The sequence below is a fragment of the Nyctereutes procyonoides genome, unplaced genomic scaffold, assembly GCF_905146905.1.
Source record: "Nyctereutes procyonoides isolate TBG_1078 unplaced genomic scaffold, NYPRO_anot_genome, whole genome shotgun sequence".
Classification (NCBI taxonomy): domain Eukaryota; kingdom Metazoa; phylum Chordata; class Mammalia; order Carnivora; family Canidae; genus Nyctereutes; species Nyctereutes procyonoides.
The window spans coordinates 2,667,447-2,684,040 of record NW_026575118.1 but is presented as its reverse complement, the minus strand read 5'-3'; the positions used below and the strand labels follow the sequence as shown (position 1 = coordinate 2,684,040).

The 16,594-nt window shown below is 37.9% G+C and overlaps 1 protein-coding gene across 2 annotated transcripts in view; it reads right to left on the bottom strand.

The window, feature by feature from the left end:
• Positions 1 to 1,107: 1,107 nt before the first annotated feature.
• Positions 1,108 to 16,594, bottom strand: part of BTAF1 (B-TFIID TATA-box binding protein associated factor 1) — a 94,550-nt gene continuing 79,063 nt past the window's right edge. For both annotated transcript variants that reach the window (XM_055334420.1, XM_055334421.1), the window contains 5 exons: positions 14,965 to 15,117; positions 6,714 to 6,925; positions 4,690 to 4,849; positions 4,120 to 4,290; positions 1,108 to 2,656 (listed from right to left, as the gene is read on the bottom strand). In XM_055334420.1, coding sequence (XP_055190395.1) covers positions 2,513 to 2,656; positions 4,120 to 4,290; positions 4,690 to 4,849; positions 6,714 to 6,925; positions 14,965 to 15,117 — 840 coding nt within the window. In that variant the 3' untranslated portion in view covers positions 1,108 to 2,512. The remainder of the gene's footprint in view (positions 2,657 to 4,119; positions 4,291 to 4,689; positions 4,850 to 6,713; positions 6,926 to 14,964; positions 15,118 to 16,594) is intronic.

Genomic DNA, 16,594 nt, shown 5'->3' with positions numbered 1-16,594 from the left:
AAGATTTTCCTATAGGAATTACTACTGATGACTGATTATTATGGAAAATTTCAAAAAGTTAAAAATAAACATAAAACGAGAGAACTAGTACAATGGATATCCATGAATCCATTATTCAGCTTAAAATACCAACAGCCTCTTATGCTTGTTTTGCTTCCCACACACACACTTAAAAAAAGTTAACTACCATACCCTTATTACATTCACAAAATTAACTATAAATATCTTTAATATTATATATTAAGTTCAATTTTCCCTATGTATCCATTTATTCCTAAGCTATACTACTGTGACTCTAAATGGGTCACTTAACAAAATATTGTTCTTACCTCTTTTTACTTGAAAAGCTGGAATGTGTGGTTTAATTTTATTCAAAAGGTTATTTTTTTAATGTTATGTCACACTAAGTCTTCCTTTGACCTACAACCTTTTTCCACTAAGAGGCAACCATTTTCCTGTGTATACTTCTAGAAATATTTTACTCTCTTAAAATTTAAACTAGTTAAGTATCTTTCAGCCTGTCTGACCTTTCAAATTGGAAAGGGATCTTTAAGTTTTATGGTGTGAATTCTTCTGCCCTTTCCTATTTCTTTAATTATATATTGTTGCCTACATATTCTTACAAAACATCAGTTATTATGAGCTATGTAAGCTGGCTTACATAAATGGCAAATAAGAATTTAACTCATGTATACTGATTTAGCTACCCAGTGCTATTACAATGGATGTTCTACATAAGAGATTCCTTTTGGTCTTCTATAATCTGAATATAAATCCTAAACATGGGATCCCTGGGTGGCGCAGTGGTTTGGCGCCTGCCTTTGGCCCAGGGCGCGATCCCGGAGACCCGGGATCGAATCCCACGTCGGGCTCCCGGTGCATGGAGCCTGGTTCTCCCTCTGCCTGTCTCTGCCTCTCTCTCTCTCTGTGTGTGACTATCATAAATAAATAAAAATTTTTTTAAAAAATCCTAAGCAATGAAGAAATAACCATTTAGTAAGAAAAAAAGGTGTTGAACTTTCTTAGAACCTTTATATATGAAAAATTAATTTTAGTCCTTTGATTTTTCTAGTGATATTTCCTACAAATAACACACAGTTGCATATATTTTACAGTTTCAATCTTATTTTTTATTCTCTGTGGAATGCTAGGTTTAATGTTACAGTATGGTTGTCAAAGCTAATGAAATGTGACAAATGTCCATGTCTAAATGCTGCAGAACAGTATAACTTTAATGATTTTAAACAAAAAAGTTCTTTTACAACTGAGGTCTGATGGTTTTTAAACCAATGCCTATGTGTATGGCCAGCCACAAACCTTGGGGATGTTTATTACCTGTACATGTATATACAAATATATTCCATACATATATATTCACACAGGCATGTATTAATTTATGTGTGAAATTTATAAAATTATACATATACATGCATATCTATATGCATATACCCACCCTCACCATTGAGCTCACTTTCCTAACAACTAATCAGCTTCATGCCCAATTATTATTGCTGCTCAGTATAACTACATGATTTTAGTGCCAATACCAAGCACCTTGTAGGATGCAGGATAGGTATGTGTGTGCATATAGATATGTGTATTTATGTATGTTTGTGTATATAAAGGAATTATTTCTCCCTTTTATGCTTCCGTCATGCATTACTACAATAAACAGTCTTTTCACCATAGGTTTTGGAATTCTAAACAGTGTAAAATCTACTTCTGGAAAACTGTATATGTTCATAGTTACAAAAAATATATTATATATATATATGATTGAAACCTATTGAGTACATATGTTCTCTGAATCTGGCTATATCCTAGCCATTAGATAAATTAAAAAAACACCCTCTTAATAGGATGTTATGATAGCCTTAAATAGACCATTACCTGTATTCAGAATAGTTGATATATTTTAAAAGTTGACAAAATGATGTTAAAGATTTGAAAAACACTATGTATCTGCATTAAATATATAAAGGTTTCCACCAAGGGTCAGGTTCAATTCATTGTCTAAGATTTTCATGTTCCAAGAGTGACCAATATCATAGTCATTATTTTTTAAAATTATGGCTCATTAAGGCTTTTATACAAAAAAAGCCCTATTTTTAATCATTTATAAAAACAAGTTCTATTTAAAAGAAAAAATGTACATGAACACTAAAGTACTCATGGATATTATCCTGTACAAAGTGACTACATAAAGATAGGAGGCTCGTTCCCAGTAAGAACACCTCATGGTAGCACATGTAAACCTGGTTTGGTTCCTCTGCTCTGCAGCTATTCAGCATGTAAAATTTAAACCATTTCACATTAACATTTAAATTTAATACAGTGCAAATATTTGAGAATAACTTGTTCCCCCCAGTGAAACAAGAACCAGCGTTATGCTGAATATTCTTCAGATCTATTTACACATTGAGCTAAAAGTTCACCATAAACTTTGAAATTTGCTGAATATCAGCAGAAATGTAACTGAACTAGCAGCAACTGCATTTCCAATATTTGATAGTTACTTGAGAGAATGCATAAAATTTTCCAGGCTGTACTCTGAATCATATTGCTCTTGATCCCAAAGATCACTCAGGTTTTCAAGAATTGATTTCATACTTGCTTTTCCGGAAGTAGAAGTGTCAGCTTTTTCTGCTTTGCCATCCTTCAGAAAAATTGGCAGAAAGATAAAATGAAAGATTATGAACTTCGGAAATAATATTCTACTTTAAAATTCATACTTGTTTCTAACATTGCACTCATTCAACAGAGTTTGACACTTTAAATGATGAGCAAGTTTGTGATCTCATAAGTTAACCTAATTTTATTTTCCCACAGTCCTAACAATTTTATCAGTTTAAGCTTTTTCTTCAGAAAGAATTATAAGAACATTATAAAGAACTCATTGTTAGTTGTAGATGTACGTTATTTGTCATATATATAAATATATATGTCTTCTCTCAAACATTTGAGAGTAAGTTGTATATATTATGGCTTTTTATCCCTATATAGGAGTCAGCCTGTATTCTTAAGAACAAGGATATTCTTACATAATCAAAGTATAATTATCAAATTAAGGAAACTTAATACTGCTGTATAAGTCCATATTCAAATTTTTCCAACTGTCACAATAAGATCCTTTATGGCAATTCTGGCAATAGCATTTGCTTCCTTGTAATATCCCCCGAGCACAGTTCTGTTTGCTAAAAATCACCCATAAGAATATTCTGAACAGATCAAAAGTTATTTGAAAATAGCAATCCAGGTTTTGTTGAGTCTTCTTTTAGATTATATGTTATTCTGTTCAACCTTACTTATATGACATGACTGAAGAACCTTCCTCCATCTGGCCATCTCATGGGGATGTACTAATTAAATTACTGTTTAAAATGCAGCACTCAGCACACCAAACCTAATATTCTAAATGTGGGCTGAACACACAATGGAACTACTTTCTCTCATATTTGGACATTACAATTCTATTATTAGAGCTAGTTTATTATATAAGGCCATTTCTCACTATAATTTATACTGAGTGCACAGTGCATTTTCCAAGAACCTATGCAGGACTTTAAATCCAACCCTATTGGTTTTACATTATTAGACCAATATTTCTGGCTGTTGCATCCTTTGATTATGGACTGTTATCTGATATATTAGTTCCATCACCCACAATAATAATAACAGCTAGTATTTATTGAGGATTTATACTAGGTAACCTTTCTAAGTGCTTACAGATATTATTCCATTTTTATCTTCGCAACCATGTAATACCATCCTTTTTATCCTCCCAAGGGCACAGAAGTCTCTGAGCAGAGAAATTAATTTGCCAAAGGTCACCAGTTAATAGGTAGCAAGGCAAGAAACACTGACCCAAGTCTAGATGACTCCAGTAATAGCTGTCTTTTAGCAGGAAAGGGCTAAGAAACCTGAGGCAATACACTAAAGACAGCAATCAGAAAGTCAAAACTTAAGAGTTTTATCTGGACATCAAAAATTCTCTCAATGGGTTGCCTAGTTAATACTAAAGTGAATGACTTTTGCTGCTCACTTTAATACTTTCACCAAGCAGTCCTGGGAAGTCTGTGAACACAGTAAAAGATATAGCAAATTGTTTAAGTTCTTTACCTTATCAAGAGTAAACAGGTCAAGAAGTTGATCTGTCCCCATACTCTGCAAACTAGAATTCTCTTGGCTAATAACAGTATTTGCTATGTTCATCTTGAATTTCTGCAAACCCATTATTTTCTCTTCCAATGTTCCTCTGGTTATCAACCGGTACACGTTAACCACACGTTTCTGAATGACAAAAAGAAGGTAAGCAACTGTAGCACAAATAAACTGATAAGCTTTTGAAGTTCATCAAATCAGGGGGCTTGCATACTTGAACTAAGTACTTAAATACTATCTAATAAGGATTGGATTTTATTTACCTGACTTCATGAGTTTAAAATTTTATTATTTGAAAAAAAAATTATTATTTGGCAGAGAATTAAATATTAGGAATGGACAGTGTCTGGGGTTTCCTTAGTCCAATTACCTTACTTAATGCCTGAGGATGTGGTGCAACATACTGGGTAACTTGCTAAGGTCACAACACTTAGTATCAGAGAAGGAACTAAAACCAAGGCTTCCTGGCTCTTCTGGGTATTTTTCCCACAGTGCAGGTTAACACCCTGTGAGTGATGATTTTTTTACCTGCCCAATGCGGTGGGCTCGGTCCATGGCCTGTAGATCACGCATAGGATTCCAGTCATGCTCCACAAATACTACTGTGTCAGCGCCTGTTAAGTTAAGCCCCAGGCCGCCAACATGAGTTGTAAGTAAAAGAACATCTATGGATGGATCATTGTTAAACCTAAAAGTATAGATATTAAAAAATAAAATTAGCATATCTTAAGGTTTATGTAATAAACTGGACTCTTTAAAAAAAATTAAAGAGCCTAAATGAAGATACTGCTTTAAAAATCTATGATATGGGGGGAGGTGCCCAGGTGGCTCAGTTGGTTAAGCATCCAACTCTTGGTTTTGGCTTAGGTCATAACCTCTGGGTCATGATGGAGCCCCACATCTGCTTGAGTTTCTCTGTCTCCCTCTCCCTTTGTCCTTCCTCCCACTTGCATGCTCGCTCACTCTTGCAAATAAATAAATCTTAAACAAAACTATGATATGGGGGTGCCAGACTGGCTCAGTGAGTAGAGCATGTGACCCCCATCTCGGGGTTATAATTTCAAGCCCCACACTGGGCATAGAGCTTACTTTATTTTTATTTTACTTTTTAATTTTATTTATTTATTCATGAGAGACACACAGAGAGAGGGGCAGAGACACAGGCAGAGGGAAAAGCAGGCTCCATGCAGGGAGCCCGATGTGGGACTCGATCCTGGGACTCCAGGACCACGCCTCAGGCCGAAGGCAGGTGCTAAACCACTGAGCCACCCAGGTGTCCCTAGAGTTTACTTTTAAAAAATTTTTAAAAAGATGTGGACATTTCTGTGACCACTTGAGATGAAAAATACACATCTTCAGTAGTAGAATGTTTTTTAGAACATTTCAGAAATTTCACAAAAAAAAAAACTAAGTCAACTGGGTTATATTTTTAGGAGGCCAGATAAAGACCAACTAGTAAAAATGTAATTAAACACTAATGAAGGTAAAACTCAACTATGAACCTTTAACATATGGAGATAGAGGAGTTGGGGAAAAGGCTCCATGAGTCAGGAAAATTAGAGGATGAAGTAGTTGCTAGTATTGTGCTAATCCCAGAAAATACTGATAAAGCTTTTGAGGGATAGCTTCTAGGAAAAAGAAAAAGTAACATTACCAAGCTACTATTTATTCCATTCTTACTATGAATCAAATGATGGAGTCAGTGCTTTATGTGTATTATGTTGCTATAATAGCTCTATAAAGATATTATTGTCCTTGTAGATACTATAATTTTCAATAAATAGGCTCAACTGGACATGTCTAGAGTCAGGAGTCAAACCTAGGTCTGTCTGCCTCCAAAATTCCTTAGTGGGTCTCTAATACTACTGTGCCTAATAATCTTTTAAAGTAGGCAGGTCTGGGACAAAACCTAGGAACTTGAATTTAAAAACCCAACCTGAGGTTTCTAAAGCAGAGAAGGCAGACTACAGGTTTTAAACACTGCACTTACCAATTCTGCTTCCTACCTATGCCAACTTCCCACTTATTCTCAGCAGAGACACAGGGATGTTAGAGATCTTAGCTAAGCCACTTGTTTGCTTCTTCCTACCCTAACTCCCCAAAAAAGGTCAGTGGGAAAGTCATTGTCTCTATTTTTTATTGATGCCTTAAATTTCTTCCATGCCCTTCAGAGTGCTTTCCTACTATTGTCACGTTTTTTTCTTTTTTTAAACTAAAACTATTCAATTATATTCTTGTATTTAAAAAGGGTTTGGGGGCACCTGGGTGCCTCAGTGGTTGGGCATCTTGCCTTTGGCTCAGGTCGTGATCCTGGGGTCCTAGGACTGAATCCCCCGCATCAGGCTCCCAGCGGGGAGTCTGCTTCTCCCTCTCCCTGTGTCTCTCATGAATAAATAAAATCTTAAAAAAAATTAAAAAATAATAATAAAAAGGGTTTAGTTGGGTTGAATTATAAAATAACAAAACACATGTGGAGACATTTAGTCAAGAGGTAAACTTCTATGTAACTAATAACTAAGTATAACTTGCTAAGAGTTTTCGAAGCCACTTACCGTGAAACAATGGAATGCCTCTGACCAGGAGGTATGCTGCCATCTAATCTCAGATAAGTGACAGAGGGTAAGTGAGGTTTGAGAAGATCATGTTCCACTATATCAAGCATGCTTTTAAGCTGACAGAAGATCAGTATCCTGTGCTGGGCCACAACAGACTCTGTGCCACTCTCTGAAGTGCTGCCATTTCCCAAACCACAGTCCAAAAGCAACTTGAAAAAAGAATCAATTGTTACACAGGTGTTCAACAGAGTAGGCAACCAATCTCACTGTGACAAATACTTTTTGTAGTAAGAAACGGTTAAGTTTATCTGTTACCTGGAAAGCAGATTGCTACTCTGGGCTGTAATCTGTCATCTTGCAGCTTCTGGAACCAGTTTTTGAGGTGCTCAGGCTTAGAATTTCCTGATCACCTCTTCAGGACGTTCCCTAACCAGCCCATCTCCCCTTTCCTTTCCTGAGTTACCTGAGGGTCACTAGAGTCTCAATAAATGTTTACTTAAAGTGAAGATCTCCAGACAAAATTGTTCATAAAAAGTTATAAAAAACAGAGTGGGGGCACCTGGCTGACTCAGTCAGTAGAGCATGCGACTCTTATCTCAAGGTTGTGAGTTCAAGCCCCATGTTGAGTGTGGAGCCTACCTAATTAAAAAAGAAAAGATCAGAAAGAACAGTGTGAAGAAAACATAATGAAGTAGCTAAATCTGGCAGGCATCAAAATTACAAAAAAGAAGAGAACCAAAAGCATCTAGTAAGATCTCTGGATTCTTGAGCTTACTACTATAGCTATCAACCAAGAACTTTAACAGCAAGAACCATGCTACTATAGATCTTTTGTATTTCCTGCTACATTATGGTTTAGTGCCTAGCATACAGTAGGTACAATAAATAAACAAGTGAATAAAATCCAAGAGAATCATGTTTTTATCTGCTTAGGAAACGAAAGTACCCAGTATTGGCTCAGTGGTTGAGTGTCTGCCTTTGGCTCAGGTTGTGATCCTGGTGTCCTGGGATCAAGTACCGCATCAAGCTCCCTGCAGGAAGCCTGCTTCTCCCTCTACCTATCTCTCTGTGTCTCTCATGAATAAATAAATAAAATCTTAAAAAATAAAAAGAAAGAAAAGAAAAGAAAAGAAAAGAAAAGAAAAGAAAAGAAAAGAAAAGAAAAGAAAGGAAACCAAAAGCTCAGATGGGCAAGATAACCAAAAGGCCATCTAGGCAAACTCCAAAAATCAAATGTAAAACTCTCAGAGTACTGTGTAAAATAAAAGTTAACATAGCAGACTTGAAATGCTTTTTTAGAAAGTCCAGCTTGCAAGGTCTTGGCTGAAAGAAGTCTTGAAACTTGGGTTTGAATCTTTCCATTGTTTCTTACCTGATAAGGGTGGCCTACTCTGCTCAAACTGTTATACAAACAATAGGATTATGCTGACACTGGCTTTCTTTCGGGGAGTCTAGAATTTTGGTATATACTACACAGAGGGAGTCTCTATTACCAGTCCCAATAAAAACTTTTGGCATTGAGTCTCTAATGGCCCTACCTGATAGGCAACATTTCACATGTGTTGTCCTATTTTGATGCTAGGGGAAGAATAAATGTTCTTTCTCTTCTACCTTAGTAGCCCTTAAACTGTAAATTTTAATTAGGTTGGCCTAAGCTTTCCCCCACTCCTTGATATAGAGTACATATATGGTATACTACCAAGGAACACCTCTAAGTGGAATTTAAAAATCTGATAAATGTAATTATCTCTATCCCCTGCCCCTAAATCTGCAATCAAGATTACTATCTAACTTTCTTTTAAAAAACCGGGTGTGTTTTAGGAGAGTATAATTAGGTAGTACCCAGTATAAAGAACGTGTTATCAGTGGGATATTCTACATGGCTTCTATAAAGGAGTTCTAGAGAGAGAGAGAGAATTTATCAGAATGTCTGTGTCAGGCTCATTCAATTATCATAATCACTTAGGCAGCAATATCAAACCATACAGATAAGCAGTCATATTCAGAATGTCCACCCATGACTTCTCCAAGTCCACACTTAACATACAATCTTCCTAATATATTCTTTTAGTGTAGCTATCCTACTGGATGTATGGACATATCACTGACATAAATATTCTTGTCTGGCAGCAGAACTGGCATTCTGGTTTTTCCAATAATCTCTTATAACACCTGAGTTTGCCCTGAGAGACTGGAGAGATGAACTCCAAGTATTCTGACAAAATTTAGTTTGCAGCCTTGAAAAGTTGATTACTAGACTCTAGAAAGTGGTTACCAAGGCCACCTGATATGGGTGTCTGAGAGGCCAGTTGCCTTCCCTAGAGAGCAATTTAATTTTATCTTGCCCTAACTTCAGCATAGGATAAATTACCCCAGGTTTTGCAAGCTATTTTTCATATAAAATGGTTTCCAGATTCTTTTGATCTTCATCTTCCACTTAGAGTGCTCAGAACTATAAATGATGCTCAAAATTTGGTGTGACAGTTATAAAAGACAATGAAACTTTGATGCCCTCATTTTGGTCATTACACTATTATTAATCCCACCCAAGATCTTAGGAGTTTTATTTACTGGTAACTAATTCATACAAGTTTACAGAAAACCTGCCATCAAATCAAACTCAACTTTACATTGTATAAAATGTTTGCCAAGCCTGACAGAATCTGTTAAGTTTTTTAAAACTGACTTTGCTTATCTCCATTAAATTTCACCTGTTTTAGTTCATCAGTCCAGTATCCTGAAATTTTAAAATTCCGGCAATATTAGATAATTCTGGCACTATTACTCAGTGATAAATATGTTCCTACGTATCTAGTGTCAGATTTTTAAAAAGCAAATAAGACTTTTCCCTAATTCAGAGAATAAACATATTTTAGATGAAAGCAACCTAGTTCTCTCCTAAGACAGAACCTCTGTTCTGAATGGCTGAAAAGAACTGAGAAAATGGAAAAGAAAAGGTTCCAGAAAAGCCCTCCATAATCCCTCCAAACCATTTGGGTTTGCAGAGTTCCTAAGCATCTAAATTCCAGACACTTTAGAATGACCAGAAGCTGCAGAGTTCCTAAGCATCTTAATTCCAGACACTTTAGAATGACCAGAAGCACTACAAAATGAGAGATCAGTTTAATAACTGTACAGAAAAAAAAATAATAATGTGCAAAAAGATAAACTAAAAAATAATTTAAAACCTATAATTAAAGTGGGAATGTAATTCAACATTTTTGGGAAATCTAATTAGCTGACTGCTTGACTAAGTATATCTTATAGCTTTATCTAATATATAAGCTATGTTGGGTGCCTGGGTGGCTCAGTTGGTTAAGCATCTGCATTGTGCTTCTCCTTCTCCCTCTGCCCCTCCTCCCTGCTCATGGTCTCTCTCTCTCTCTCTCAAATAAGTAAATAAAATCTTTTTTAGAAAATGTATCAGCTATGTTAAGAAAATTGTGAACATTTTATATACAAAATTAGTTTGGTCAAATAAGAAAACTGTTCCAGGGGATCCCTGGATGGTGCAGCGATTTGGCGCCTGCCTCTGGCCCAGGGCGCAATCCTGGAGACCCGGGATCCAATCCCACGTCAGGCTCCCGGTGCATGGAGCCTGCTTCTCCCTCTGCCTATGTCTCTGCCTCTCTCTCTCTCTCTCTCTCTCTCTCTCTCTCTCTCTCTCTCTATCATAAAAAAAAAAAAAGAAAAGAAAACTATTCCACATATAAATAAAGGCAATAGTCATTCTTCCATTTTATGGTAAAAACTCATTCTTTCACATTTAGTGATATAAGGATACATGCTTGGATGTCATATATGCCATTACAAAACATTTTCTATGTTAACCCATGTGAAATCTAAAATCTTCATTCATTTTCTCAATGAAATTTAGTCCAGAATAATTACAGAAAGCAAAAACAATTACTAAAATCCAGATTTTACAATAAGCTCTTAATTTTTAAGGTTAGAACTAAATATTATTAACATTAACATTTTGGTGCTTGAAATTGGTTTTTAAGAAGTTCAACCTTTTGAAATCTTAGAATTTTCAAAGATTCTGTTTTTGAAGCTATATACCAAGAGTGTGACAAGAGCAAAATGGCAGAGTGGGCAGCTCCTAATAAAACTCAGAGATCCACACTAACACACGTTACAATCAAACCACTGAAAGAGAATCCTGAGAGAGCAAGAGAAAAGTGAATTTGTCATGTTAAAAGGATCCTCAAGAAGATCAATACTGGATTTCTTATCAGAAACCATGGAAGACGTTATTGAAGAAAGTGAAAAGACAATCTTCAGAATGGAAGAAAATATTTGCAAAATCATGTATCTAATAAGGGCTTAATAATATCTAGAATATAAAAGAACTCTTAAAACTCAACCAAAGACAGACTATACAATTTAAAAATGGTCCAAAGACTTAGAAGGCATTTTCAACCATGAGATAGCAATTCATACCTGCTGGGATAGCCACAATAAAAAAATAAAAGTAAAATGTTGGCTAGGATGTGAAGAAATTAAAACCATGGCATACTGCTGATGGTAATGTAAATGGTGCAGCCACCATGGAAAACAGTTTGGCAGTCCCTGAAAAAGTTAAACGTAGAACTGCTAAATGATCCAGCAATTCCACTCCTACATCTACATCCAAAAGAACTGAGAAGAGGGGCTGTTTAAACAGATACTTATTAGCTCACATTCATTGCAGTATTATTCACAGAACCCAAAAGGTGAAAACAATGCAAGTGTCCACCAACACAGGACTAGATAAACAAAATGAGGTATATACATAAAAATAATAATAGTATTATTCAGCCACAAAAATGAAGTACTGATACGTGCTACAAACACAAATGAACCTTGAAAACCAAGTGAAATAAGCCAGTCACAAAAGCATAAATATTATATGATTCCACTTACATGAAGCTGTTATTGCTTCATGTGTACAGTTTCTGTTTGAGTGATGGAAAACTTTTGGAAATAGTGGTGACAGCTGCACAACACTGTGAATGTAATTAATGCCACAGAATTGTACACTTAAACATGGTTAAAATGGCATACCTTATACTACATATATTTATCAGTTTTTTAAAAAGCTATACCACAGAGAGGAGGGGCAAGATGGCAGAAGAGCAGGGTCCCCAAATCGCCTGTCCCCACCAAATTACCTAGATAAACTTCAAATCATCCTGAAAATCTACGAATTCGGCCTGAGATGTAAAGAGAGACCAGCTGGAATGCTACAGTGAGAAGAGTTCGCGCTTCTATCAAGGTAGGAAGACAGGGGAAAAAGAAATAAAGAAACAAAAAGCCTCCGAGGGGGAGGAGCCCCGCGAGGAGCCGGGCTGAGGCCGGGGCGAGTGTCCCCAGGACAGGAGAGCCCCGTCCCAGAGAAGCAGGAGCTGCACCAACCTTCCCGGGTGGAAAGGCGCCCGCAGGGAGTTAGAGCAGGACCCCAGGAGGGCGGGGATGCCCTCGGGCTCCCGGGGACACTAACAGACACCTGCGAGCGCAGGAGAGTGCGCCGAGCTCCCTAAGGGCTGCAGCGCGCACCGGAGCAGCTCGGAGGGGCTTGGGAGCGGCTCCGCGGAGGGGGCTGCCGGGCGGGAGCGCAAATCCAACAGCGCAGGCCCCGGAGCACAGGGCGCCGGGACATAGCCCAGGATCCGGCCTCCCCCCGGGACAGGCAGAGGCCGAGAGGGCCCAGGACAGCGAGGACGCTCCTGCCCCGAGCTGAGCAGATCAGCGGCCCCGCCCCGGAGCCTCCAGGCCCTGCGAAGTTCCTGCGGAGGCTGAATCCAGGCTTCCAGAGTTGCCATAGCAACTGCGGCTGTTCCTCCTGGGGGCTCACGGGGTAAACAACCCCCGCTGAGCCCTGCAGCAGGCAGGGGCAGAGCAGCTCCCCCAAGTGCTAACACCTGAAAATCAGCACAGCAGGCCCCTCCCCCAGAAGACCAGCTAGACGGACCAGTGATACTCCCCCGTGTTCCAATACAACTTGTTTTTGGCCACTCTGCACTGAGCAAAATGACTAGAAGGAAAACCTCACCTCAAAAGAAAGAATCAGAAACAGCCCTCTTTCCCACATAGTTACAAAATCTGGATTACAATTCAATGTCAGAAAGCCAATTCAGAAGCACTATTCTACAGCTACTGGTGGCTCTAGAAAAAAGCATTAAGGACTCACGAGACTTCATGACTGCAGAATTTAGATCCAATCAGGCAGAAATTAAAAATCAATTGAATGAGATGCAATCCAAACTAGAAGTCCTAACGACGAGGGTTAACGAGGTGGAAGAACGAGTGAGTGACATAGAAGACAAGTTAATGGCAAAGAGGGAAACTGAGGAAAAAAGAGACAAACAATTAAGGGACCATGAAGACAGATTAAGGGAAATAAATGACAGCCTAAGGAAGAAAAACCTACGTTTAATTGGGGTTCCCGAGGGCGCCGAAAGGGACAGAGGGCCAGAATATGTATTTGAACAAATCCTAGCTGAAAACTTTCCCAATCTGGGAAGGGAAACAGGCATTCAGATCCAGGAAATAGAGAGATCCCCCCCTAAAATCAATAAAAACCGTTCAACACCTCGACATTTAATAGTGAAGCTTGCAAATTCCAAAGATAAAGAGAAGATCCTTAAAGCAGCAAGAGACAAGAAGTCCCTGACTTTCATGGGGAGGAATATTAGGGTAACAGCAGACCTCTCCACAGAGACCTGGCAGGCCAGAAAGGGCTGGCAGGATGTATTCAGGGTCCTAAATGAGAAGAACATGCAACCAAGAATACTTTATCCAGCAAGGCTCTCATTCAAAATGGAAGGAGAGATAAAGAGCTTCCAAGACAGGCAGGAACTGAAAGAATATGTGACCTCCAAACCAGCTCTGCAAGAAATTTTAAGGGGGACTCTTAAAATTCCCCTTTAAGAAGAAGTTCAGTGGAACAATCCACAAAAACAAGGACTAAATAGATATCATGATGACACTAAACTCATATCTTTCAGTAGTAACTCTAAAAGTGAACAGGCTTAATGACCCCATCAAAAGGCGCAGGGTTTCAGACTGGATAAAAAAACAGGACCCATCTATTTGCTGTCTACAAGAGACTCATTTTAGACAGAAGGACACCTACAACCTGAAAATAAAAGGTTGGAGAACCATTTACCATTTACCATTCAAATGGTTCTCAAAATATACCCTAAAAACTATAGAACACTTCTGAAAGAAATTTAGGAAGACACAAAGAGATGGAAAAATATTCCATGTTCATGGATTGGCAGAATTAATATTGTGAAAATGTCAATGTTACCCAGGGCAATTTACACGTATAATGCAATCCCTATCAAAATACCATGGACTTTCTTCAGAGACTTAGAACAAATTATTTTAAGATTTGTGTGGAATCAGAAAAGACCCCGAACAGCCAGGGGAATTTTAAAAAAGAAAACCATATCTGGGGGCATCACAATGCCAGATTTCAGGTTGTACTACAAAGCTGTGGTCATCAAGACAGTGTGGTACTGGCACAAAAACAGACACATAGATCAATGGAACAGAATAGAGAACCCAGAAGTGGACCCTGAACTTTATGGTCAACTAATATTCGATAAAGGAGGAAAGACGATCCACTGGAAGAAAGACAGTCTCTTCAATAAATGGTGCTGGGAAAATTGGACATCCACATGCAGAAGAATGAAACTGGACCACTCTCTTGCACCATACACAAAGATAAACTCAAAATGGATGAAAGATCTAAATGTGAGACAAGATTCCATCAAAATCCTAGAGGAGAACTCAGGCAACACCCTTTTTGAACTTGGCCACAGTAACCGGAAAAGGACAAACAGTGTATGTTCTCATTCATTTGGGGAATTTGAATAATAGTTAAAGGGAATATAAGGGAAGGGAGAAGAAATGTGTGAGAAATATCAGAAAGGGAGACAGAACATAAAGACTTCTAACTCTGGGAAATGAACTAGGGGTGGTGGAGGGGGAGGAGGACGGGGGGTGGGGGTGAATGGGTGACAGGCACTGAGGGGGACACTTGACGGGATGAGCACTGGGTGTTATTCTGTATGTTGGTAAATTGAACACCAATAAAAATTAATTAAAAAAAAAAAGCTATACCACAAATGGACAAACCACATTAAAAAATAAAAGATATGGTAAACACATCAGTAATCTTTTGGAAAAGCAAATTTACTCAGTGTTACAGATCAAGAATGTGTAACACACATCTACTAACCTCATGAGATCTACTTACCTGTTTCAAAGCTGAGAGTTTAGGGGCATGTTGAATATCGTGAAGAGAAGAATTCTGAACTGCTAGTTTTTCAGTAGTACTCTTGAATTCTGGATGTTGAGGTGTTAAGACTAATGCTGGATGGTTGCACAGCTTACGTAAGTACTGTAGTGCCTTTAAGAAGGAAAAAGTTTATACAAGTCCATACGTGCCACAAATGTCTGTGTCTCATATCTTTTCCTATTCTATTCCATCCATAAAATGCCCTTTTTCCTATTCTTGCTACTCCCACTCATTCTTCAAGGACCAGTTCAAACATCTCATCTATGATGCCTTCATCTGTGCTTCTTGTGCAGTATATGTGAGCACTTATAAGCTTGTATAAATTATACAGTTTATGTCTGTCTCCCTCACTAGACAATGAGCTTCTCATGGCAGAAAGACCTCTTTCCCAAAGTGCCTGAAAATGCTTACAATTACTTCTAGAATAGGCAACATTTCCTAAAGATTTCCAAAGGGTTTCTCAAACTTCAGTGAGTATAAAATTTCTTGAGGACCTTATAAATGTGTATGTCTCTCCCCTACACAGTATTCTAATTCAGCAAGTCAGGGAGAGGAGAAGGTGGAACAAAGTGGTTATTTCAAGTAGTTGTGTTTAAGAATCAGAACCCTCCGGGTCCATTCTTTCTTTTCTCTAATTGTTACATTCTTTCTTGCCTTTTACTTAGCTTATGATTTGGGTCTTGAGATTTGTTTCTTTTCTTTTTTTTTTTTTTTTAAAGATGCCACTTATTTATTCATGACACAGAGAGAAAGAGAGACAGAGACACAGAGACACAGAGGGAGAAGTAGGCTCCGTGCAGAGAGCCCAATGCCGGACTTGATCCCAGGATTCCAGGATCATGCTCCGGGCCAAAGGCAGACGCCCAACTGCTGAGCCACCCAGGAGCCCCGGTCTTGAGATTTGTATTAGAAATCAAGCTCCACTGACAAAACTCAAGAGACTGCTGGACACTAAGATAGCAACTATGGGAGAGGTATTAGCCTTCACAACCATTTCCCCCCCTCTTCTATCTTTAAAAATGTTAGCAGTATTTAGTTATTGGTGGCAAGAGGGTTTGAGGAGGTTTTGTATAGTGGAATATTTCAAAAGACTGAGTTAACACTTTCTCTTTTTTCACTTGCTATTCCCTTGAGCACATCAGGCATCATCTGTCTCATGACATCTGTACTTTTGGTATCCTCTGCCTGGAATCGTTTCCCCCCACATATCTGCATGCTTCAATCCTCCAGATCTCTGCTTTATCACCTAGAGGCCATCCCTGATCCCTCTATTAAAAACCACAATCATGATAACTCCTATACTGTATAACCCTATATTCTGCTTTATTTTCTCTTACATAAAATGTATCTTACTTACTCTCTGTTCAATGCTACAAGGGAGGAGTTTGTTTTTTCCAATGTTTTAAATAATCCTTGAGCTAACAAAAATTACTGCCTTATAGCAGGCATTTCAGTATTTTTTAAATGTAAAGCAAAAGTTCTCAAACTCTTCTTTTCGTGTAATATACAAAAATATGTTGCATTTTGTATAATTTTAATATTAAATTGCTTAAGAACTATAAATATGAAAATACATTAGTATTTTTCT